The sequence below is a fragment of the Lipotes vexillifer genome, unplaced genomic scaffold (assembly GCF_000442215.2).
Source record: "Lipotes vexillifer unplaced genomic scaffold, Lipotes_vexillifer_v1.1 scaffold236, whole genome shotgun sequence".
Lineage (NCBI taxonomy): Eukaryota > Metazoa > Chordata > Mammalia > Artiodactyla > Lipotidae > Lipotes > Lipotes vexillifer.
In genome coordinates this window covers 193,434-219,771 of record NW_006773295.1, presented here as the reverse complement: position 1 = coordinate 219,771, position 26,338 = coordinate 193,434, and the positions used below count along the sequence as shown (strand labels likewise).

At 41.7% G+C, this 26,338-nt stretch overlaps 1 protein-coding gene across 1 annotated transcript in view; it reads right to left on the bottom strand.

Moving 5' to 3' along the window:
• BICDL1 (BICD family like cargo adaptor 1) overlaps positions 1-25,444 on the bottom strand; it is a 102,389-nt gene extending 76,945 nt beyond the window's left edge. The window contains exons 1-2 of the mRNA XM_007448172.1: positions 25,013-25,444; positions 17,897-18,112 (exon numbers count right to left, since the gene is read on the bottom strand). Coding sequence (XP_007448234.1) covers positions 17,897-18,112; positions 25,013-25,444 — 648 coding nt within the window. The remainder of the gene's footprint in view (positions 1-17,896; positions 18,113-25,012) is intronic.
• Between the last annotated feature and the right edge of the window lie 894 nt (positions 25,445-26,338).

Sequence of the window (26,338 nt, the reverse complement as noted above, 5' to 3'; positions counted from 1 at the left end):
TGGTCACCAGAAAAGTTCCAGGCTCTTTCCCTCCTGCTATGACCTTGGAAGCCACCTGTTGAAGGTGGCATAGTCACAACATGGAAGGAGATGGCTGGGTTACAGAATCACTGCCTGAAATGAGAACCACCCACCAATCTGGAATACCAGTTTTTAACTTCCCAGTTAAGCTACTGAGATTTGGGGAATCATCTGTTACAGAAACTTCAGTGTTATTTAATAAAACTATAACTAGGGTTATCCATCTGCAAATAGTGAACACCACTCCTTTGGTTTTTTTGTGAAAAATAATCATAATAATTTTTTTATTGCAAATAATCAGTATATTATTTACTCCCAACAAGAGCCTTGTTTTATTTGTCAGTCAGAGCCCCACTGGAAGTAGCAAAGGACTAGGACTGCAGATCTGGAAAGTCACTTAACTTCCCTGGGCCTCAGCTTTCTTAACTATTTGTTAATGGATTAGTGATTTACAAATCATGTTTTAATACACAGCTGAAAAACCATTTTTTCCAAATAAAAATTAAGCAGAACTTCAATATAAGAAACATAAAAATGCTCAGGTTGAAATGGAAATGGGGAAGGGGACAGGAATCCACCAGCTAAATGTCCCTTTCAGCTCTTCCTTCCTTGAAACTATTCTGAGGCACTTCTTGGAGACCTACGGCTCCTCAGACCATAGTTTGAGAACCACTGACCTAAACTAATGGCTTTCAAAGTTATGTGGGGTGAGGTTTTTCCCACTCCTTATGCGTTCCCATATATAATCTTATCAGAAGGCTCAATAAACAGATACAGATAAAGGTTACCTTTTATTAATATTAAATGTATTATAAATTTAACTGTCTCCCATTTATAAGCTCATTAAAAATAATTAGGTCTTTTAAAAACAATCTGAAGGGTTTCCCTTGTGGTGCAGTGGTTAAGAATACTCTTGACACAGGTTTGAGCTCTGGTCCGGGAAGATCCCACATGCCGCGGAGCAACTAAGCCCATGGGCCACAACTACTGAGCCTTCAAGCCACAACTACTGAAGCCTGCGCGCCTAGAGCCCGTGCTCTGCAATGAGAAGCCACCACAATCAGAAGCCCGCACACCACAACGAAGAGTAGCCCCCACTTGCCGCAAGTTGAGAAAGCCTGCGCACAGCAACGAAGACCCAACACAGCCAATAATTAATTAATTAATTTAAAAAAAAAACAATCTGGAATTGGAGGATAAGGATGATAGTGGTAGCTCTACTCAATATTGATGTATTTGTGGATTTAGCTTTGATTTTAAAGTACTGAAATAAATTTTTAAATTCATCCAGTGAAGTAGTTACAAATGCCACCAGTTTTTACACCGCTCATCTTACAACAGTATAATACTGTTTAGTTAACGGAAAGGGCACAAAGGCAAGGTAAGCTGGCAGCAAAATCTAAGGTACCAACGGTCTTTTACCTGTTTGTGACTTTCATCTCAAGAGAGCACATTATATGTATTCTGGTAATAGTTCTTCAAAGTGACAAAATTTTAAAAATGCAATCAAATTTGTAGAACCTCTGAAAAGAAAACATTTTACAAACATTTTCTAGTCTGGTCCAGCTAGACTAAAAGCTCTTTTTCAGTTCTAAATATTATATTATAGCATTGGATCATTGTCCTGGACTCAAATGAAGAGCAATGGGGGAAGATGCTATCAGAGTCAAAACACTACCTGCTTTTCGCTGATTAATTTACTCACTGAATACACATACTTTATTTTTCAAGGTAACAATATTTAGGGACCAGAACTATGGGTCACAGCCAGCACAGGTAACAAAAGAGTACATAATTTGCAGCCAATTTTTTTCTCTGCCAGTAAACTCCAACCTTATTACCACCTGCAATTCATTTGCCAGGTACCAAACAGAGGCCTCATCTCACACCAGGCAGGGGCAGCTCAATTAACTCTGTTTTCATCACTCCAACACAATACATTAAACTGTCTACAGAGACCAAGGGAATCCAGATTTGAATTAAAAAAAAAAGCTGACTGCCGATGTATTAAGTCAAATCTAGCAGCATTAAGAAGATCTACTCCCAGGATTTCCCAGGTGGCCCAGTGGTTAAGAATCCGCCTTCCAATGCAGGGGACGCAGGTTCGATCCCTGGTTGGGGAACTAAGATCCCACATGCCACAGGGCAACTAAGCCCGCGCACTACAACTACTGAGCCCAAGCCCTGCGACTACAGAAGCCTGCGTGCTGCAACAAAAGATCCCATGTGCTGCAACTAAGACCTGACACAGCCAAATAAATAAAATATTTTTAAAAAGAGAGATCTACTCCCACAGTGATTTATCTGACTCTTGGGTCTTGCAACCCTCCAAATTTAGACTTAATATCCCAGAACCTTAGGCTCTCCTCTTTTGAAAAAGATAATCAGAACATGATATAGTTGTAACTAACAGAACCAACCTGAAGACTCCTGAATCAGGAATGGCTCCCTCTCTGGGAAAATAATTAAGAGCAGGTTCAAAAAATCAAGACATGAATCTACCAAAAAACACCCATATGCTGATGAACAAGCAATTACCACCCTAATGTGTTTAACCTACTAATTAGCATTAGTAGCAATCTGGAAAAAGCTGAAAATGTTGTCTTCACAGAGGAGAGCTCCTATATGCAAAAACCCGTTTTCTCTTCTAGCTGAAGTGAGCCTCTCAACAAATCCTCAATCCTTGCAGCACACCCTTAATAATAACAGAAGCTGCTAAAAGTGGACCCCAAGCCTTTGGATGCATTTTACTCAGTGACTCTGAAGTTAAGGGGCATCCAACACAATAACATCCAGCAAATATCAACTAAAAAGCAAGCCAATAAGATGGAAATACATGTGAGGAGGTTTTTGTTTCTGTCTGACTACCCCTCCTTGAAAAGGTACAAAAACCAATCCTGAAACCCATAACAAGTGCAAAGCCTTGAGCAAATGTCACTAAACTTCTGATGCTCAGTTTCCTCATCTGTCAAATAAAGAATAATTACTACCAGTTCCAGTGGTAATGAGACTAGAGGAGGTCCCATATGTGTCCTTTTGGAAATTTAAATTACTGTTATTTGGTTGGGAAATAATTTTGTCTTCAAAACTTCTTTCAAGGATAAGCTGACTAAAAACTGCCATGTCTTTTTTCTACAACACAACACCTGTAAATGAAACAGACTTTAAGAAGTAAAATACAGCCCCATGCCCCCAAGAGGAACAAAAGCCCATTCAGCAATTAAAACTACTTTTGATGAACAGCTGTTGTTGTTCACTGTAAAGTGTTCTAGAAACAAGGATGGTTGTGTGTCACCAGGCAGAGCAACCATGACACCAATGGTCATGATTTTAAAGCCTTTAACTTTGAGAAAGAAATCTGGGAGAAATTTGCTTCAAGAAGTATATGGATGCAGGGCTGCTAATCCCAAATGAGCTGTTTAAAGAACAGGGATCTGTTTACTCTTCAGGGGAAAGTTAGCTTTTCAGGGAAGATTAGCTCCAGCTAGTATGCATCCTATCTTCTTTGTGTGTGGATAAGACATTAGAGGCAGACTGAGGAACACAGCTCCGAACAGGCAGGAAATAAAGCACCTGTTTGCACCAATGTCCTCCTACTCATGTCATCCCACAGACACCAGCTCAGAAGAGGGGCTCTTCTAGGAGCTGAGAGTGTGGGGGACAAATGAGAAGGAGGGGGGGTCACAGAGGGTATAAGTCGGGGTTGGGGGAGTGGGTATTCATCTGAATACAGCTTCAGTCACTCTGAATAAATTCCTGCTGACAACAAACAAGATGGTAAAACAGAGTCTCAGGCACTGAGAGAGCTCATATGGCTGTGGGAAATTTAACTCAATATTTCACCTCAATACAACAGAATTCTCATTGTTCTACTGATGAGAAACATGGATGATTAAAGGGTAGCTCAAACTTAGTCCAAAAATAATTATTCGATTTTATATGCCAACCTACCCCTCTCCTCTAGTCTTTGGTCTCTCAAGTTAATGATGCCACCATTCCTTCAGTAGCTCAAGACAAAAATCTGAGTCATTTCTTATTATTCTTTCCTTAACTCCCTTTCTCACATCCATCCATTCCATTAAAAAGTCCTGGTTGGGCTTCCCTGGTGGCACAGTGGTTGAGATACCACCTACCGATGCAGGGGACACAGGTTCGTGCCCCGGCCCGGGAAGATCCCACGTGCTGCGGAGCCACTAGGCCCGTGAGCCATGGCCGCTGAGCCTGCGCATCTGGAGCCTGTGCTCCGCAACGGGAGAGGCCACAACAGTGAGAGGCCCGCATACCGCAAAAAAAAAAAAAAGTCCTGGTTGGTTCTATTATACCTTCAAAGCATACATCCCATAGAACCCTTCTCACCACCTCTATAATCAAAGCTACTGCCAAATCTCCACTGGCGAGGGGCTTCTTCCCTGAACTCTATGCTTGTACCCCTGGCCCCTATAATCCATTCTCCTGCAATAGCTAGAGTAATCTGCCTTGGGTCTTCGTTGCTGCGCATGGGCTTTCTCTAGCTGCAGTAAGCAGGGGCTGCTCTTCATTGCGGTGTGTGGGCTTCTCATTGAGGTGGCTTCTCTTGTCGCGGAGCACGGGCTCTAGGCACGCGGGCTTCAGTAGTTGTAGCACGTAGGCTCAGTAGTTGTGGCTCACGGGCTCTAGAGTGCAGGCTCAGTGGTTGTGGTGCATGGGCTTAGCTGCTCCATGGCATGTGGGATCTTCCTGGACCAGGGCTCGAACCCATGTCCCCTGCATTGGCAGGCGGATTCTTAACCACTGTGCCACCAGGGAAGCCCCTAAAGTAATCTTTTTTTTTTTTTTTTTGCGGCACGCAGGCCCCTCGCTGTTGTGGTCTCTCCTGTTGTGAAGCACAGGCTCCGGATGCGCAGGCTCAGAGGCCACGGCTCACGGGCCTAGCCACTCTGCGGCATGTGGGATCTTCCCGGATCGGGGCACGAATCCGTGTCCCCCGCATCGGCGGGCAGACTCTCAACCACTGCGCCGCCAGCGAAGCCCTAGAGTAATCTTTTAAAAACAGTTACAATCAGGTCATGATGCTCCCCTGTCAAAAACCCATCACTGGCTTTGAAGCACACTAAACAAAACCCCAAATCTGTATCATGGCGGGAAAGGCCCTACATCATCTCACCACTGACTACTTCCCTTTGACCTCATCTCCTATGCTCTTCCTAAGCCGACTGCACCCTGGTCACATCAGCCTGCTTTCCATTCATTCCTAGGCTTTTAAAGGCTGTTCGCTTTGTTTGGAATGCTCTTCTATCAGGTGTCTCCTCAAACTTCACCTCTTCAAAGATTCTTTCCTGACAACTCTATCAAAAACTGAACTGTCCCCACAGCCAGCACTTTCTCCCCCTTACCCGGCTTTATTTCACTCCTAGCTATTTATCACTACCTGATTTGTAGTTTTTATGTACTTTCCTTTTTTTTTGTTTTTTAAAGCTGAATCAACTTTAATAATTAACTCAGGGTGAAAGTGAGTTAGAGCTGCCTTGTACCAAATTCTCTTTCAACATCAGAGAATGTTGGATCTACACACTGGGTTCTGGTCCACACATTGAACCCTGATATGGGAGAGTCTCCTGGAGAGGCAGGAAGCAACTGGTGCTCACCCTGGGAATACAGACCTGTATATTCTTCACTGAATTATGTGTTACCCAGAAGAGTGCCACCATATACAGTAGATGTACATTATTAATATTGGTTAAATGAGTGATTTTTTCTTTTTTATATGATAATACGTTTTAGTTTTTATTTATCAAATTATAGGGTATAATTGTAACTATTATGATTATAAATACACACTTGCCTAGAGTATTTTTTCTGATTAAAAATAAATTATAGCATAATTGGATATCTCCACCTAACTTTATTTTTTTTAATTTATTTTTGGTTGCATTGGGTCTTTGTTGCTGCACGTGGGCTTTCTCTAGTTGCTGCGAGTGGGAGCTACTCTTTGTTGCGGTGCTCGGGCTTCTTCTTGCGGTGGCTTCTCTTGTGGAGCACAGGCTCTAGGTGCACGGGCTCAGCAGTTGTGGCTCACGGGCTCTAGAGTGCAGGCTCAGTAGTTGTGGCGCACGGGCTTAGTTGCTCCACGGCATGTGGGATCTTCCTGGACCAGGGCTCAAACCCATGTCCGCTGCGTTGGCAGGCAGGTTCTTAACCACTGTACCACCAGGGAAGCTCCTCTCCATCTAACTTTTAATTTATTCTAGCTCAATTACATAGAGCAGAGGTTGGCAAACTTTGTTCTTAAAGGGCCATACAGTCTCTGTCACAACTTCTCAACTCTGCCATCGTAGCATGAAAGCAGCCACAGACAGTATGAAAATAAATGGGTGTGGCTGCATTCCAATAAAACTTTATTTACAAAAACAGGCAGCAGCTAAATTTGGTCTGTGGGTCATAGTTTGTCAACCCTTCACATTTTAGCCTGGTTTTTTCTTTTTATTGCAAAATATAACACATACAAAGACAAATACATAAAACACATATGTACTGTTTAACAAATAATTGTAAAATAAACACCCATGTAATTATCACCAAGGTCAAGAAGTAGAACATACCAGAAGCCTCCTCCCCTAGCACCATTCCATGATGACAAACATCCTCTTCCACTGCTCCTCCCTGCCCCACTCCTCCTCCCCACCTCACTCCTCAGGGAACCAGTATCCTGACTTTTGTGATGAAAAACACCTCAGTTTTCTTTATAGTTTTACCACATATGCATGCAGAATGATAGGTTCTTCAGCATTAACAAAGATAAATGTTAGGGTGAGTACAGACTACTGAAATATTTTTGGAGGGCAATATGGTAATATCTATTAAAATCTTAAATGTACATATCTTATGACCTAGACATCCCACTTCTAGGAACCCATCATAGACAAATGATAATATGAGTGCAAAGATATATGAACAAGGATGTTCACTGCAACAGTGTTTGTAACAGTAAAATACTGTAACCAGTGCACATGCTCTTCAATAGGAAATGGTTACGCTAATTATGGTACATCCATATGTACAATACTATATTCAAACATTAAAAATATGAAAAAAAGTCTAAGATCTACTAAGTAAAAAAAAAAAGAACAAAACCATTCTATTTGAGAAAAAAAGCAAAAATAAATAGAAAAATTATGCATGTGAGTGTGTGTGTGTATGTAAAAATACAAGAGAATTAACACCAAACTGTCATTAGCACTTTCTTTGATGGAGAATCAAGAATTTTCACTGTTTACATCAAACATTTCTGTATTGTCTGAGTTTCATTTTACCATGAACATGCATTCTTTTTGCCGTTGGAAAAAAACAATGTATACACATATTTTCTTAATTTAAAAACCTGTAAGTGGAAATTTAAGGCAGAGGCAAAATTGAAATTCCTGAGTATCTACTAAGGGATATTCAATAAGGCTTAGTTTCTTAAGAAGCCACCCCTCTCCTAGACAGAATAACCAAGTTTCACAAAAAGAATACCCTACTGAGTGCCAGGCTTCCAGAGACATAGATTTCAAACTGCCTGGTTTCACCTGAGCTGCAAGTGAATCTTTGTTCCTTCATTTCAACTTTTCCATCACCAATCTTCAGACTATTCCTCCAGGTATTTCTTGGCCTAAGCCCTTCAAGTTTAAAAATGCAGGCTTTGGTTTCTCCTGGCCTTGGACCTAGGCCTAACTTCCTGTTGAATTCTTTTTATCCCTTTCCCTATCTCTGATTCCACAGTAACAACCCTTTTTTGGCTTCACTCAGCCTTTGGAACAGTCCTTCTTGCATATTGCCCCAAATATTGCTTCTCCTATTGGCACAATTAGATAGTAACCCAAAGCCATAGTGACTAGGCATATGATCACAATTCTGGATGTAAGGAACCAGGGAGAGGTTTGTTAGAGACACTTGTAGAGCTGCAATGAAGGGGGAAAGAACTCATAGGGAGGGCCTGGGAAAATAAAAAGTAAAAGAATATAGCACAGTACTAAAACAATAATAATAAGGGGAAAAATGGTCTTTAAGGTGAATTCTCAAGAGTTTTACACCCAGGGCTGTACACTGAGCAACTATACATCCTCGATGAGGCTCTGTTCAAGAGCGCTCACTATACAGCTTTCCAAAGGAAACCTCTGACTGCCTCCTTCTTTATACTTTGGACAATTTGGGGCTCTAAGAAAAGATGACAGACAGTTGGAGACAGCTTTGTCCAGATTATATGCACCCAGCAAAGGAGGGAAAGCCATAATGATACCCAAATAATGGCCAACCATCCCATGAGACAAGAGAACTTTTTTTTTTTTTTTTTTTGGCTGCGCCGCACAGCTTGCAGGATCTCAGGTCCCCGACCAGGGATTGAACCTGGTCTGCAGCAGTGAAAGCCCAGAACCCTAACCACTAGGCAACCATGGAACTCCCCAAGAGAACTTTTTGGTAAAAGCGAAAATGCTCATTTCCCTCTCCACCAGCAAGGTCAGAGGACTACAGGGCCAGTCACTCAGTAACTGACCAACCTACAGACCACCGGAGAGACACAGCACAACGCCAAAGTACTTGCAGGTTTTACATCAATACACAAAAAAAGCTCTGTCCATTCCACAGTCACTCTTCTCAATTCATGGAAGTTTGGGGTTTTATACAATTACAGAAGGAGTATCTATGAAGACAACACTAGATTTCTAGGCAACTGGGTCACCATTATCTACAACCTGCCCGTCACAGCGCTGACATGCATGGTTCCTTTGACCACTGGTTTTCACATAGCACACATATGGCATAACAGTGAGTCTGAAACAGTCTAGAGTGCTCTTCTATGGAGTGCATGGAGGGGTAGTGTAATCTTCAGAAAAACAGAGCTCTTGACTACCCTAGTCAAGAAAAAAAATAACAACCAACAATCTTTTATTGAATGCCCACTCTACTAGTTGCCTGTTTATAACGATAAACAATACAGATGTGATCTCTATACTCAGAGAGTGTACAATCTAACAGGATCCATCAAAGAACCCTGTTCCCCTGACTCTTCTATGACTGATTCCTCAACCTGCAGGTCTCATCTCAAATGTAACCTCCTCAGAGAAGCCTTCCCTACCCATCCTTTCTAAAGTCACTTCTTTATGGCCATTTGCCATCACATCACCCTTTATAGCACCTATTACAATCTATAATTATCTTGTGGATTTGTTTAGTTATTTAAATCTTTCTTCCTACTAGCTTCACACAACAGAAGTCTTGTGTTTCCCACTATAACCCCTGTGCCTTGCTCAATTCAGTATTTGCCAAATGTTGAATTAAAGAAGATCTAGGGACTTCCCTGGCAGTCCAGTGGTTAAGACTCTGCACTTCCAATGCAGGGGGCGTGGGTTCGAGCCCTGGTCAGGGAACTAGGATCCCACAGGCTACAGAGTGTGGCCGGGAAATAAAAAAATTTTTTAAAAATCTAAAAAAAATAATAATAAAGGTTTCATTAGTCTACACAGAAGAGCTGAATGCCAGTTAGTCATGAGAGGAAAAGTAGGAGGGAGGTGAATCTGGGACTTTTTCAAATAATAAAATTAAAGGTTCTAAATCTCTCCCCATTGGATTGGTCATGGTAGACCTTAGCTGTATGGTCACAGGCATAAGCATCTTTGGTGAGTAAATATGTGTATTGAGTGTACACAATCCACAAAGAAAGTGGCACCAGGGACTTCCCTGGTGGCACAGTGGTTAAGAATCCGCCTGCCAATGCAGGGGACACGGGTTCGATCCCTGGTCTGGGAAGATCCCACATGCTGCCCGTGCGCCACAACTACTGAGCCTGCGCTCTAGGTCCCGCGAGCCACAACTACTGAGCCCGCACGTCACAACTACTGAGCCCATGTGCTGCAACTACTGAAGCCGCGTGCTGCGCAACATGAGAAGCCCTTGCACCGCAACGAAGAGTAGCCCCTGCTTGCCACAACTAGAGAAAGCCCACACGCAGCAACGAAGACCCAACACAGCCACAAAAAAAAAAAAAAAGAAGTGGCACCACTGTGAATACCCCCCACACAGACAGTACTAAGATCCAAGAGTTGAACCTGTTGGCAAAAAAACACCCCAAAATGGTTGTTATGGGTTGAAATTCATATGTTGAACTCCAAACCTCAATACCTCAGAATGTGACCTTACTTGTAGATAGAGCCTTTTCAGAGGTAATCATATTAAAAAGAGGTCATTACAAGGGCTTAATTTCCAAAATATACAAACTGCTCATAAAATTCAACAACAACAAAAAAACCCAATTGAAAAATTGGCAGAGGACCTAAATAGACACTTCTCCAAAGAAGATATACAGATGGCCAATAGGCACATGAAAAGATGCTCAACATTCCTAATTATTACAGAAATGCACATCAAAACTACAATGAGGTACCACCTCACACCAGTCAGAATGGTTATCATTAAAAAGTCTACAAATAATGACAAAAAAAGTCTACAAATAACAAATGCTGGAGAGGGTATGGAGAAAAGGGAAACCCTCCTACACTGTTGGTGGGAATGTAAGTTGGTGCAGCCACTGTGGAAAACAGTATGGAGATTCTTCAGAAAACCAAAAACAGAGTTACCATATGATCCAACAATCCCACTCCTGGGCCTATATCCAGACAAAACTATAATTCAAAAAGATACATGCACCCCTCTGTTCACAGCAGCACTGTTCACAATAGCCAAGACATGGTAACAACCTAAATGTTCATTGACAGATGAATGGATAAAGAAGATGTGGTACATATATACAAGGAAATACTACTTGGCCATAAAAAAGAACAAAATAATGCCATTTGCAGCAACATGGATGCAACTAGAGATTATCATACTAAGTTAAGTAAGTCAGAAAGACAAACACCATATGATATGACTTACACATGGAATCTAAAATATGACACAAATGAACCTATCTATGAAAAAGAAACAGAATCACGGACATAGAGAACAGATTGGCGGCTCCCAAGAGGGACGGGGTTGGGGAAGGGATGGAGTGGGAGGTTGGGGTTAGCAAATGTTAAGCTTTTATACATAGAATGGATAAACAACAAGGTCCTACTATATAGCATAGGGAACTATATTCACTATCTTATGATAAACCATAATGGAAAAGAATATAAAAAAAGAATGTATATATAACTGAATCACTTTGCTGTACAGCAGAAATTAACACAACATTGTAAATCAACTATACTTCAATTTAAAAAAATAGATGTGGTGTATATACATGATGGAATACTATTCAGCCATAAAAAAGAATGAAATAACGCCATTTGTAGCAACGTGGATGAACCTAGAGATTATCATACTAAGTGAAGTCAGAAAGAGAAAGACCATATGATATAACTTATATGTGAAATCTAAAATATGAGACAAATGAACTTATTTATGAAACAGACTCACAGACATGGAAACAAACTTACGGTTACCAAAGAGGAAGGGGGGGTGGGGGAGGGATAAATTAGGAGTTTAGGATTAGCGGGTGCAGGCTACTGTATATAAAATAGATAAACAACAAGGTCCTACTGCATAGCGTAGTGAACTATACTTAATATCCTATAATTAACCATAATGAAAGAGAATATGAAAAAGAATATGCATATATAACTGCATCACTTTGCTATACACCAGAAACTAACACAACATTGTAAATCAACTATACAACTATGTAATTACACCTATTTAATTAAAAATTAAAAAAAAAAAACAGGTCATTAGGCTGGGCCCTAATCCAGTATGACTGGTGTTCTTATAAGGAGAAGAAATCTGGAAACAGAGACAGATATACAAGGAGGGAGGAGACACAGGGGGAAGACGGCCATCTATTACAAGGCAAGGAGAGCAACCTGGAGTGGATCCTTCCCTCATAGCCCTCAAAAGGAAATAATATTTACAACACCTTGATTTTGAACCTCCAGCCCCCAGAACTCTGAGACAATAATTTCCTGTTGTTTAAGCCATTCAGTCTGTGGTACTTTGCTACAACAACCCTAGCAAAATAATAGTTTTATATAACCCTCTAAATTTTTAATTTTAAGTTACCTTGGCTCTTCAGTCAAGACTAAATGTTACGATTTTTTTTTCATTAAAAAATCCACACAGCATTAGAAATTCATGGGGATATAGACAGTGCTGAGACAATAAATCACATAGAAAACACAGCTGGACTCCTATGCCATATCATAGTAAAAAATAAATTCTAGACAGATTAAAGATCTAAATGTAAAAAACAAGTCTTAAATTTTTATAATATAATTATAATTAATACAGGAAAATATCGTCATGACCTGGAGGACAGGCTTAAGCAAAACACAAAAGTCAAATCATAAAGGAAATGATTAATAAATTTGACTTCACTAAAAGAACACACTTCTGTTTGGTAAAAGAGTCCATAAACAAAATGAAAATATAATACCATCAAGAATGTGTAAAAAAAAAAACTCTTACACACCAATAATAGGTGAAGGATATAAACAGAACTTTCTATAGTGCCTAAACTGTGTTACAAACTGTAGTAGCTTAATTTAGTGAATAACCACTTCATGACTCTAATACCGATCAGAACTCTGATATCTTAGCTGCTGCTGTTGGGGAGAAAATCATCTGCAGGCTCCGGAAGTTTCTGCTAAAAATGCCGTTATATTTATGTATCCGAAGGATTCTCAAGAAACCTTCAGGTTAAGCATTTATATCTCCTTCTTCTTAGGCAACAAGCATGGCCCATATCTCGCCTTTCCTCTTGAAAGTAAGGCCCACTGTATTCTTTCTACTTTTGATATATTTAGGAGGATAAGTGTTTAACATGTCCTACACCCCCACTGTCAATGCTATCATAGTATGACTTTCTAACTTAAAAGGTGAATTATACTCTCTCCAGATATGTCAACCTGAGTTTCACAAAAATGAGTCTCACAGAAATTTAGGAGACAGAAGAGAATTTAGAGGGCATTTTGTCCAAATGAGCAAATGAACTGGGATAAGGGTATCCCCAGGATATAGGCAGCAGTGTTGGTACTAGGTGCTATAGAATAAACCTGACTCAACTCCTAGGAGGGTCAATTTTACACAAATATTTTTGAGTAGAGATTTGACTACTAAACAAAATATTTTTACATGCCAATATATGTGCTGGGGACACTTCAGATTCTTCCACTCTCTCAAATCAGAGAATAAACATTGGACAAGATGCAGAAATCTCATCTAATGAGGAGGACATGATAATTATTATGGCTACCATTTATTGAGCACTCACTGTATGTTAGACATTGTGGTTAGAGCTTTACATACATTAACTCATTTAGTCCTCATAACAGCATCAGATAATAGTAATAGTGTAATTGTTTCCATTATACAGAGGAGGAAACTACGGTTTGAAAAAGTGGAAAAACTTTCCCATACTCACTCAGCTAGTAAATAGCAGAGATGGCGTCTGGTCCCAGGGCTGTCTGGGCTCCAAAGTATGTGACCTTAATTGCTGCCTCAGAAATTTGAAATTGAGGCACAGGAACCTTCATCAGTCTTGAACCAGAAGAGCCTTAATTAAGTCACATATCTTTCTGTCCCTCAAGTTTTCTCAGCTATAAAATTACAACAGTACCCATCCCTTCCTTCATCATAATGAGGATCCAGAAGCTTATGGGATACATATGCTCACAGCATCCTAATTTAGAGCTGAAAAGAACGTTGATCACACAAACACTTGAACATGAATGTGTATGGCAGTCTTATTCATAAAAGCCAAAAAGTGGAAACAACCCAAATGTCCATCAATTAATGAATCAATAAACAAAATGTATTATATCCATACAATGGAATATTCTTCAACCATAAAAATGAAGTATTGATATATGCTACAACGTGGATGAACCTTGAAAACATTATGCTAAGGGAAAGAAGTCAGTCACAAAAAGTCACATATGTATGATTCTATTTACATGAAATGTCCAGAACAGACAAATCCATAGAGACAAAAAGTAAATTAGTGGTTGCCAGGGGTCAGGGTGTCAGATAGGGTGTTAGGTGGAATGAGGAGTGACTGCTAATGGGTGCAGGCTTCCTTTTTTGGGGGGTGTGAAATGTTCTATTGTATACTTAGATAGTGGTGATGTACACTTTTAAAAAGTAAATGTTACGGTATATGAATTCTATCTCAATAAAGCAGTTATTTAAAAACAAAACCAAAAAAACCATGGCAGCAAAGAAATACATTTAAAAATACTTTGGACAAATAAATCAACTATACTCCAATAAAAAATACTTTGGACAAAAGCATCACAGAAATATACTACATTTTAGATATTATACATTTCATGCTTATAAAAACACATTATATACATTGTTTGAAAAACATGGCCTTCTACTACTTTTGCTGGTTGTTAACTTGTCCTAGGAGAATCTTAATTCACTTCAAAGTACCCAATTCCTCTAGTTCCTGAATACCCAGTTAATAAAATGATAATAAAATGCAATCTAAATTGGCTGCTGATGGAAACCCAAGGGGCTTGGCCTGCTTAAAAAGCAAAAGGGAAAAAAAGCCACAAAACTCACCAAGGGCCTACATTCAAGGCCAGAGAGGATAACAAGAATCTAGATCTAGTGGAAATGTTATCCTCCTATATTCCTTTGGGAACAGCTTATCAGTATTTTCTACAGAGAAATTAGGCAGAGGAACCTCAACTATAAAGATACTCCCTTAGTAAAATAACCATCAACACGGAAACATATTAACTTCATATTCTGCTTAACATAAACACATTACCTCATTTTCATTTCAACAGTACTTGCATGAGGTACAAATTTTTACCTCTATTCTATTTATTTTTAAAATTTATTTATTTTATTTATTTATTTTTGGCTGCATTGGGTCTTCGTTGCTGTGCAGGCTCTAGAGCACAGGCTCGATAGCTGTGGCACATGGGCTTAGTTGCTCCACGGCATGCGGGATATTCCCGGACCAGCGCTCGAACCTGTGTGCCCTGCGTTGGCAGGCGGATTCTTAACCACTGCGCCACCAGGGAAGTCCCCAACCTCCATTTTTTTTTTTTTTTTGCGGTACACGGGCCTCTCACTGTTGTGGCCTCTCCCGTTGCGGAGCACAGGCTCCGGACGCCCAGGCTCAGCGGCCATGGCTCATGGGCCCAGCCGCTCCGCGGCACGTGGGACCCTCCCGGAACGGGGCACAACCCCGCGTCCCCTGCATCGGCAGGCGGACTCTCAACCACTGTGCCACCAGGGAAGCCCCCCAACCTCCATTTTAAGGATAAAGCAAGGGGGCTTCCCTGGTGGGGAAGGGGGCTCACCCTGCCTCCACAACAAGAGAAGCCACCGCAATGAGAAGCTCATGCACTGCAACGAAGAGTAGCCTCCGCTCACCGCAACTAGAGGAAGCCCGTGCGCAGCAATGAAGACCCAACGCAACCAAAAATAGATTTAAAAAAATAAGGATAGGGCTTCCCTGGCGCAGTGGCTGCCTTACCCCATCCATACTATTCTGGGAATCTTGTTAGGTGATTTTAGCCTTACCCCATCCATACTATTCTAGAAATCATGTTAGGTGATTTTAGTCTTACCCCATCCACACTATTTTTAGCCTTACCCCATCCATACTATTCTAGAAATCATGTTAGGTGACCAACCAACTCTGATCTCCCTAAGAAGTACTCCAGGGACTTCCCTGGTGGTGCACTGGATAAGACTCCACACTCCCAGTGCAGGGGGCCCGGGTTTGATCCCTGGTCAGGGAACTAGATCCCACATGCCACAACTAAGAATTCACATGCCACAACTAAGAATTCGCATGCCACAACTAAAGATCCCGTGTGCCACAACTAAAGATCCCACATGCTGCAACTAAGACCTGGTGCAGCCAAATAAAATTTTTTTTAAATAAAAAATAAAGATAAGGAAAGGGAAGCACAAACAAGGTCACCCAGTTAATGAGAAGCAGAGTCAAGATTCAACATTCATCCAGATTCCAAGCTCAGTGCTCTCACTATGTCATATTAATATTTGCTTTCTCCGGCCACCTATCTTTCACCAGATCAGAAAGCAGAGGTGAGTCAGCTTCTGCTCACGTTATTTTGTAACATGAACTTAGCCCCCAAGAAATAATTTCCTCTTAAATTGTTCTGGTTTGTTGTATTCCTTTCATAAGTCTCCATAAGAAACACTAGTTCAGAATAATTATGAATTTTTTTGAACAAATAAATCAATCTGGCCAGGCCTATTTGGTTAATCTTTCATGAATAATGAATAAAGCCTCAAAAAACATATAAAATCTTGGTGTTCCCTGGTGGCGCAGTGGTTAAGAATCCGCCTCCCAATGCAGGGGACATGGGTTCGAGGCCTGGTCTGGGAAGATCCCACATGCCGCGAAGCAACTAAGCTCGTGAGCCACAACTACTGAGGCTGCACTCTAGAGCCTGCGAGCCACACTACTGAAGCCCGTGCTCCACAAGAGAAGCCACCGCAATGAGAAGCCCACGCACCACAACGAAGAGTAGCCCCCACTCGCCAAGTAGCCCCCCGCTTGCTGCAACTAGAGAAAAGTCCGCGCACAGCAATGAAGACCCAACGCAGCCAAAAATAAATAAATTTATTTTAAAAGCCCCCCAAAAACCTATAAAATCTTACAAGGATAGAGATTCCCTTCCCGGTTGCTAAAAAAGGTTTTAGAACAGAGTCAGAAAGGCACTGAGCTGGCCCTATAATGACTTCTTGAAGAACTTGTCCAGCTCTTCCTTTCCAGCCAGTCAAATGGTGATATGATTCCCTAGATGAGAAACCTGCAGGCAAGATCTTTAGCTCCACCTACCACCTGAATTCTCACCTTCACGTTCCGATAGCTCCTGCAACTGGCTATTTTCCAAGTTATTAGGCATCTCTCTCCTTCTGTCTCTCCCCTGCCCCCCCCAATCTCCCTCAAGATATCCTGTTCCACTCACTCCTTCCATACCTCTCCCTCTTCCTCTCCGTTTCTCTAGTGGTAGCATTTACTTTACAATTCTGCTTAGGGATTTTATCAGAGTAGTTCTTTTTCCTCTGGTAACTGAACTCGTTTTATTTTCAACTTGTAAGAAGGTCTGAGGTACGACAGTAAATCCAGCTCTTAATTTTCAAAAGTAGGTGGCTTTAGAGACCAGGTCATAAACAACATTCCTGCATTTGTTAAAAAGTATGTTCTGTATTTAAATTAGATTTCCACCTACTCAGCCCTCAAACTCCTTGTTTGCAATGATTCTACAACCTTGACTTCAGTTAATTAAAACATCCATGACACCACCCTATAAAGGTACAAATAAAGAACTTTTACTTAATGTGGAAATAAAGAGAACAAATTTTATACACAGATACACATACCTCCCTTCGTATTTCAAGAATAAGAAGGAATGTACATTCGCAAATGTAGTACCAATGAAAATCATTTGCTCTAGAAAATTTCCCTAAGCTTTTCAATTTAAAGATGGCACCATTTAACATTTGAACTAAATGCATTAACATAATTTTACCAGTGACAGACTTTCTCTAGGTAAAAGAATCACAGACTTGTAGAGATATAAGGAACATCGAATCACTAAGCAAACTCTTACATTTAAAAATGAGAAAACTCCCAAGTTAAGTGACTGCCAAAGTCCCACAGCTGACTAATGACAGGCAAGGGTCTTTGCTCCTGACACCTAGTTCACCACAGCTGAAATTCTTATAGGTGAAAAATACTTCATTTGTTGATATCAATACCAAAGGTAACAAAAATCAGAACTACTCTTACCTTATATATGGTATATATGTCATATATATATGACATTACACAGAAACTCTGTTTCAACTTTTAGTATTTTATACCATAAATTCTTAACTTGTGACTCACCCTGCTGAGTTGATCCAATAACCTTTGGTTCTGTTCTGATAATTCCTGGACAGCCCGTGTTTTTTCTCGATCTGCTTCCCGTAGATGAACCTGCTGCCTCTCCAACTCATCCTGAAGCTGTTTCACATCACTCTCCAGCTCGGACACACGCCCTTCCCACTCCCCTTCTCGGTTCTCAAATCGTCTTCTTAGTTCGTGTTTCTCTTGCTCTAAGTGCTGGGTGAAAAATGAAGAGTATTTTAAAACCATTAAAAATTCCAGGGACTTCCCTGGTGGTCCAGTGGCTAAGACTCCGCGTTCCCAATGCAGGGGGCCCAGGTTCAATCCCTGGTCAGGCAACAAGACCCCACATCCCGCAACTAAGATCCCACAAGCGGCAACGAAGACCTGGTGCAGCCAAATAAATAAATAAATATTAAAAAAAAAATCCAGATCCTTTCATTTTTCTCTTTTCACACTCTTCTAACTTTTCTTTTTCCTAGTCAGTCGGCACAACAAAACTTCTCTGCCACGTAGGAGAAGTTGCCCATTTCACAGCTGCAAAAATATTCCCTTCTTCCAGAGTAGGGAAGGCTGATTTCACAAACAGAATGCCATTCCTACTGAAAATACTTAATGTTTACTCTTATCCTTAGGAACGGGGGTTCTAGACTTAGGAACTCACTTGAAATTTAGTAAATCATCCGTTAATTGGTGAGATATACATTTAAACAACTTAAAATGAGTCCTTAAGAAAATTTCTTTTGCTGTCATCTATTATGCCTGGCATAATAGCAAGCACTTAGAATCACAGAATTTTCAGAGCTAGAAAGAACTCCAGAGATGCTTCAGATTAACCACCTTTTCTTACAAATGAAGCAGCAGAAGATAAGAGATTCAATAACAAGCTCAAGGGAGAGCTGGGATTTGTGTCTTAATCACTTGACTTTGTTTAATGCTCTAAATCACAACTCAATATTTCTTTCTATATATAGCATTGTATTTCAAAATCATTAAGGCAAGTTCAGATTCAGGCCCACTTTATTAAATCATGACTTATTAGCCTTGCATATTTATTTCTCATCTTTTCATTCATTCTTGAGTGCCTGTTATAGGCTAGCCACTGACATAATGGTCCTTACCTTTATGGAGTTTCCATTCTAGTGGGAGAGGCTGATAAAAGTATTAAATTGTACAGCGTGACAAATGGTATGCAGGAAAAGTACAGATGGTTTGAAGTAGCAGCTCGACAGAAAAGAACTCTTTTTGACTGAAGGAAATAAGAACACCTTTTTATTTCTGTGAGATAAATACAAATTCATCTTTTGAGAGGAAAGTATGTTCTCCTACTTACAAAGCATAGTATGTACAAAAAAGTCAAGCTATACCTCAGGGAATATATGAAATGTAAAGCAATGGTCCTCAACTTTTGTTGCTGTCAGAAAATCTCTGGTATAATTGTTCAAAATATATCCACCTAAATACTAATTTCAAAGATGTGATTCAGTTAAGAATGGAATGAGGCCTAGGCAGGCATCTATCTATCTATCTAACTATCTAGGTTCTATTGGAAATTCTGATGCACTGAAGGTTGATATCAAGCGCTGAGATTTGTCTCAAAAAGCTAAGATGAGCATTTGAATCGTCACCTTCAGAGTACTCAAACATCTTTTCACCTTGGGAACACTCTTATTCTACCCAAGTTCTCATCTTTCGAATGTTTTTTGGAATGCCTCTTTTGGAAAGCTTTAAGGGCCAGTGCATAGTTATACAAGAAAATCAGTCCCATTACTTCACATCTGAGATGTGTCTACAAAGAGATTATCTCATTTCATCTTGCCATTTTATTCCCCTAATTTGCTCTGAGTGACTTGTAAATGTTTCTGAAAGTCTAATTTACCCCCAAAAGATGCAAACATACCATGACACAGCAGTCAGAAAAATTAAAATTCTGAGAACACCAGCAAAGGCAGTTTTCACTGAAATAAGTGTATAGCCTCCAAAGTTGACCACTTCAAGGGAATAATTAATTCTGATATAGCCACTCTGGTATATTTGTTGAAAAAGTCACATTATAGTTATACTTTATACAGCCTCAGTTTGGAGCACAGGGGAAAAGGGATGACAAGAGAGGGACTTGTACTCCTCAGCATGAAAATTTTCTGCTCTACGCTTCCCTCACTTTGCTAAACTTCCAAAAATGAGAATGTTTTAGTCACTATACAAATTTCAGAAAGATGAAATGCAGAAGTAAATGGTAATTACCAACCTAAAATTGTGATACTTGGTTTTATTGAGTTTTTCCAAGATGGAAAAGATTGAGCAGAAGGAAACAGCAAGAACTCAGTAATCACAGTGTTACTGAGAGGCCAGATAAATTAGGTTTGTGTTCTAAAAGAACAGAGAGACTTAAAAATATTCAGCCAACAGCTGTTAGTGAACAGCCCAACCAAGCAACTAAAACAATCTAATCCACTTGCGGGGGGTGGGGCAAGGTTGAGGACAGGTGGTGCTGATCAGTCTATTCTGTCCTTACATTTCTTTGCACAAGTGACAAACTTCCTAATTCAGGTTTCCCAATACTTTAATTAAAAAAATCAAGACTTTCCTATTAATGAACATACAGAATTTAGCCTTTTGTCTACTCTGAAAAAAGACAGGTTTCTCCTAGAATTATACTTTCAATTAAGTGCTAAATTAACCAGTAAACTCTAGGCAGAGTATCAGCAAGTGTGGAGGTCAGGCTCTGCCCATGCTATTCCCTGCTTCTTGGGGTTATATGGTATTTTAAAAGGTAATATCTACAGCTGAAACTAATATAATGATGTATGTCAATTATACCTCAATAAAAAAAGGAAAAAGTTAATGTCAAAACTATCAAGGTCATCAAAAAGTCTAAGAAAGTGTTACAGGAAAGAGGAGACTAAGAAGATACACAAACTAAATGCAAGGTGGTATCCTGGAACAGAAAAAGACATTTGGCAAAGGCTAAAGAAATCTGAATAAACTAAGGATATTAGCTAACAATAATGTATTAGTATTGGTTCATTAATTATGGCAAGTATACCATGCTAATGTAAGATGTTAATAACAGAGGAACTGGGGGCAGGGCACATGGAAACTCTCTGCTGTACCATCTTTCCAATATTTCTGTAAATCTAAAACCATTCTAAAAAACATTTATTTAAAACTTTGAAAAAACAAAAGTTAATATCATTAGCCCACCTAAAATTGGTTGTTATAGAAATGGATTTCTGCAAAGAACCAAAGAAGCAGTACTATTCTCCTAGGTCCAGGATATGGTTCTTAAAAAATACAAAGAGAAATAGTATTTTTTAAGTGGACCAAGCACTGAATGCAAATAAGGACCCCTGCGTTTGCTCACCTAAATGTACTACCCAATTAGGAATCATTTTCACCTTACTTGTTTTGCTTCTTAAAAAATAAAACAGTGCTAGAATCATTAGAATTGGCCTAGGGAAGGGGGAAGAAAATGTAATTGAGGAAAGAGATTACCTCTGCAGTAAGAGATAATTCACTCTCAGCTAGAATGGGAAAAAAGGGAATCTTGGACTTTAAAAACATATATATGTGTATATATATATACACATATATATGTGTGTGTGTGTATATATATATATATTCTCCTGTTGCGGAGCACAGGCTCTGGACGCGCAGGATCAGCGGCCATGGCTCACAGGCCCAGCCGCTCCGTGGCATGTGGGATCTTCCTGGACCGGGGCACGAACCCGTGTCCCCTGCATCGGCAGGCGGACTCTCAACCACTGCGCCACCAGGGAAGCCCTAAAAACATATTTTTAAAAAAACTAAACAATGATTTAATCTCTGAAGAAAAAAGTGTATAAACCCAAGTTACTGTCTTAGTTCATATTCTGGGGGAAAAAAAAGAAACTACCAAGGACCTGGCTGGATATGTTTTAAAAGCAAAAGGGCTAACTGTAGATGGAGAAGAAATAAAATATCTAAAGGCATTTAAAAAAAAAATTAAGCATATGAGGGGCTTCCCTGGTGGCGCAGTGGTTAAGAATCCACCTGCCAATGCAGACAGGCAACATGGGTTCGATCCCTGGTCCGGGAGGATCCCACATGCCACGGAGCAACGAAGCCCGTTCGCCACAACTACTGAGCCTGTGCTCTAGAGCCCGCGAGCCACAACTAGCCCGTGCTCTTCAACAAGAGAAGCTACCGCAATGAGAAGCCTGCGCACAATGAAGAGTAGCCCCCGCTCACTGCAACTAGAGAATGCATAAGCGCGGCAACGAAATAAAGGATGCAGCCAAAAATAAACAAATAAATAAATTTATATTAAAAAATTAAGCATGTGAAAATCTGATTCAGGGAATGAATAAAATACAGAATAGTCAATTTAAGGGTGGAAAAAAAATGACCAAAACCTTACAATCTCTCAAATTAAATTGAATCTTCATTCATCTTTAAGAGATGCCTAACTAAAAAACTTCTATGTTAACCTTTAAAGACTTTAAAGAGTGTGCCTTTAATGAGAGAGCAGTGTAAGATCAAGTCCTTTACGTTTTAAATGACAAAACACAATCTTGGGTTTGGCGCACAGAACTGGAGAGGTATTCAATAATAGCTAATGAATAAGTAGAAAAGATCTTGAAAATGACTTGGTTCTGAAATTAGAAAGGTGCCAATTTTGAGGTAGTAAGTAAGCAGATGGGACTAAAACAAAACCAGTCTCATTATTTAATAGTCAAACCAACATTCTCTCAGAGTTCACTCGTGTTTATCTTTCAAACTAACCCATGAGAAAATGTGTTTGACCCCACTGTCTGATAGTTTGTAGAAAATTACAAATGTTTTTTAAAGTAATGGCTGGTTCTCTACTCCTAAATGTTGAATTTAATTGAAAATCTAGCAGAGTGATTGTATTAAATTTTAGAAAGAATTTGTTCAAGCAGACATTCTAAAATCTAAGCTGCTAAAAAAATATACTTACAGGTGTAATTTGCAAGGGGAAAGTCACTTGCAGTTATCAAATGAAACAGTCCCCTGTTATAATGAGATTTGTCACTCATATTAATACTAAAAGAATTAACAAGAAACTAACAATACCTTGATAATTTTAAGTGTACTTTTTAAAAAAAAAACAAAAACTTTTAATGATAATTTTCAGATATACCTAGAAGAAACTGTATAACTGAACCCCTTCATCACTCATTAATATTGATTAGTGATCAATATTTTACTTTTTAAAAATGTTATTTTTCAAATTGTGGTAAGGCATACATAACATAGAATTTACCATATTAACCATTTTTAAGTGTACTGTTGGTTTAGTAGTGCTAAGTACATTCATACTGTTGTGAAATCAACTTCCAGAAATTAAAAATAAACTTTTAACACTAGAGTTCATATGCTGACCTGAGAGGAGTGAAGATTTTTTAGAAGTTTAATAAGAGTTTTAAACTATTTTATTACTGTCTGTCAAGTCAACAGCAAAAAGTCAAACGTAATTTATTCTTTTACAATAGAACCTTTCTTGTTACAGAATTTGAATATCTTCTTCCTTTGTTGAAGACATGTATAAAGGTTCCAAATGGAAACCAGGATGTGTATAACTGCACACTCAGGATTACCCTGAAATCTATCACTAATCAAACTGACTGATATGATGTTCCTTTCAAGTTAGCTGTCTCTTTAATCAAGTTCCTCACTGAAGGAATTTCAAATCACAAGCATAAATCTCTGCAGTAGTACTTGTATATAGAGCCTGTAATCAAATCTCTTAAAAAAAAAAGACACCCTTTTATTCCTAGACCTCTACTTCAAGTGAAAATTAAACAATTCAATTCACTGGGCTGCTTTTTGGCAGTCTACCTATAGGTTTCACAAACCACTTTTCAGAGAGGTATCTCAGGAGTTCATCGACTGGCAGACCTAGTTAAGAGGCCAACTGAACTACAGGGTTACAGTGGTTTCCTTTTTTTCTTCCCTGATTTACTTTTGATATGTCGTTGGAATACAGACACACTTCTTATTATAGAAAAGTTTCTGAATCTACATTCTGACTGTCTGACCCGCAGCAGTGATATGGACCTCTTTCAGGGCTGTACTATTCTCTTCTAACTAATAATAAAAAGAACTGGTTGCAACCAAACTGGGTAACAACAGTAAATGCACAGGCAGAAAAGGATAACCTCATCCCCACTGCCATGATGCACCTCCCCTACCCCCACTTTAAAAAAAAAAATCTAATTTTTATAAATGGTGGCAACCTGTACCACTTTCAAGGCCCTTTTCTAGTTAAGGTCAAGAAAACAAACAGGCATAGCTGCAAAAGACTTTGGTCCAGGGAAGTGGCAGAAATCTTACAGATACTTTAAGGGGTATTTATAACAATGGTTTAAGTTGTATGGTTCTCACAGGTTGCATTTGGCGAACCAATTACATGTGTGAGACCCAGAACAGAAACAGAAAAGTACTGTTTAAATACATATAAATACTGAGGTCCAAATCAAATCCACAACCAGTGGTCACATGCGGAGTCCAGGCTCACCTGATTTCTGCAATGGAACCATACTTCCTAATCCTTAACTATGTGAAGGCTATATAAAGCTCCTTTAGGGGCACTTGTTTCCCACAACTCTGAGCTGCCGGGAAGTTAAGACAAGGGCATCTGGAGGCCTTAACTCCAAAGCTGAAACGCTTTAGGCTAACACCCTGATTAGCGATTAACTACTTCTCTGAAAACATGGAGCATATTTTAAATGCTTCGCGACTTTCTAATTTCTCTGTGTGTGGACATCACCTCAGTGCTGTATAAATAAATGTCATACTGTAAACTCCATTTTAGATGCTGTGTACAGTACGTATACAGAACGGACCACAGTGTTTGGAGCCGTGCATAAACCCGTTTGCTGTGAGTAGGGTGGGAAAGCCAGGTGGGTTCAATGAGTGCCCTCGTCTGATAATCCAAAACCCTCCATGCTACCCCGCTTCCAGGTGGTTTTCTGTGAGGGAGGATGAGCAAGAAAGAGGTGGGATGGGGTGGGGTGGGTGAGTGGCTCCCGAAGCTACCGAGGGCCGGCAGGCGGGTGCCTGGGCTCCCCCCCACCCCCCGCTTCCCACCCATCCCAGGAGGGACGTCCTCACCTCCAGCTTATCTGTCAGCTCCTTGTGCATCTGCTCGTACTGCCGGCTCATGTCCTGGTTCCTCTCGAGCAGTGCTTTGCCCAGTCGGGCCGCCAAGACCAGATCCTTCTCCTTCTGCCGGATCACCGACAGCAGCTCGGGATCCTGGGCGGGGGGCGGCTGCAGTTCGGCCCCCTCGGCTGGAGGGCCGGGCTCGGCCTGAGGATGCTCTCCGGGGTCGGACGGCAGTTCCCCGGCCGCCAGCAGCGCCAGCTCCTCCTCTAACGCCAGTTCCAGCTCCCCGGGGCCCCCGGGGAAGGAAACAAGGGCGGCGGCGGCGGCTGCGGCTGGATTCCCGACTGCGTCCGCGGCGGGCAGCTCCATGCAGCAGGCGCTGTCCGGCTCGGCGGGTGCTGAAGCGCGGCCAGCCAAGCCCAGGCAAAAGGCGGACATGGCCCGCGCGCGCGCAGCCCGCAGCGGTGCGGCCCGGCCGGCGCGCGCCAGGCTGCAAGGGGGAGGGGCCCCGTCGCACCGCCCCGCGCCTCTCCTCACGCCGCGGCACGCGCCCCCCGGGTCTCCGAGAGCCCTGGGCGCGACGCGCGCCGCCCCGCCCCTCCCCCGCGCCGGCGGCACGCGCCCCCTTCCCCCGCTCCCGGGCTCAGCTGCTCCGCGAGCGCTGGGGAGGAGGACAGGGTGGCAACGTGAAGGCTGAGAAAGCGAAGACTGAGGGGAGGCGAAGCGGGAGGGGCGGTTGCGAGTAGGAACGCCGCCGCCGGCTTTTCAACCACCCTGTTGCTGCTGCTCCCGCTGCCGCCGCCGGCCGGGCAGCGCCTCACGGGGCGGGCGGCGCTCCGCTGTCGCTGCGACGCTCGCTGCTGCTGCTGCCGGTGGCCGCTCTCTGCAGCCGCGCTCCATGTCCCTCGGCTCGGCGGCAGCCCCAGCAGCAGCGGCGGCGACAGCGGCTGCTGCAGGGGCCGAGGCAGCGGCTCCACATCGCACGCCGCGCAGCCCGGCGAGCTCCTTCCTGACTGCCTCAGCTCCTCCAGTTCACCCGGACGGCCGCACCCCGCCCGGGGCTTCCGGCCGCGCCCCCTCTCCCCGCCCCTTGCCGGCGCCTGACGCGCACGGGCACCTGTTCGCCGCGCCTGCTTGCGATTCGCCGGCTCGTGGGTCTCCTCAGCGGCGCCCAGGTGGCGCCGACGGCCTTAACCCGTGCGCTGCCTCACGCCCGGCAGCGGCTGCGCGCGCAGCCCGTGGAGACAGCTGGCGCATCCCTAACTGTCCGGGCGGTTCCCCGACGCGGCCACGCCCCCGGCCTTACGTCCACGAGGTGTGGCTCCGCCCCCA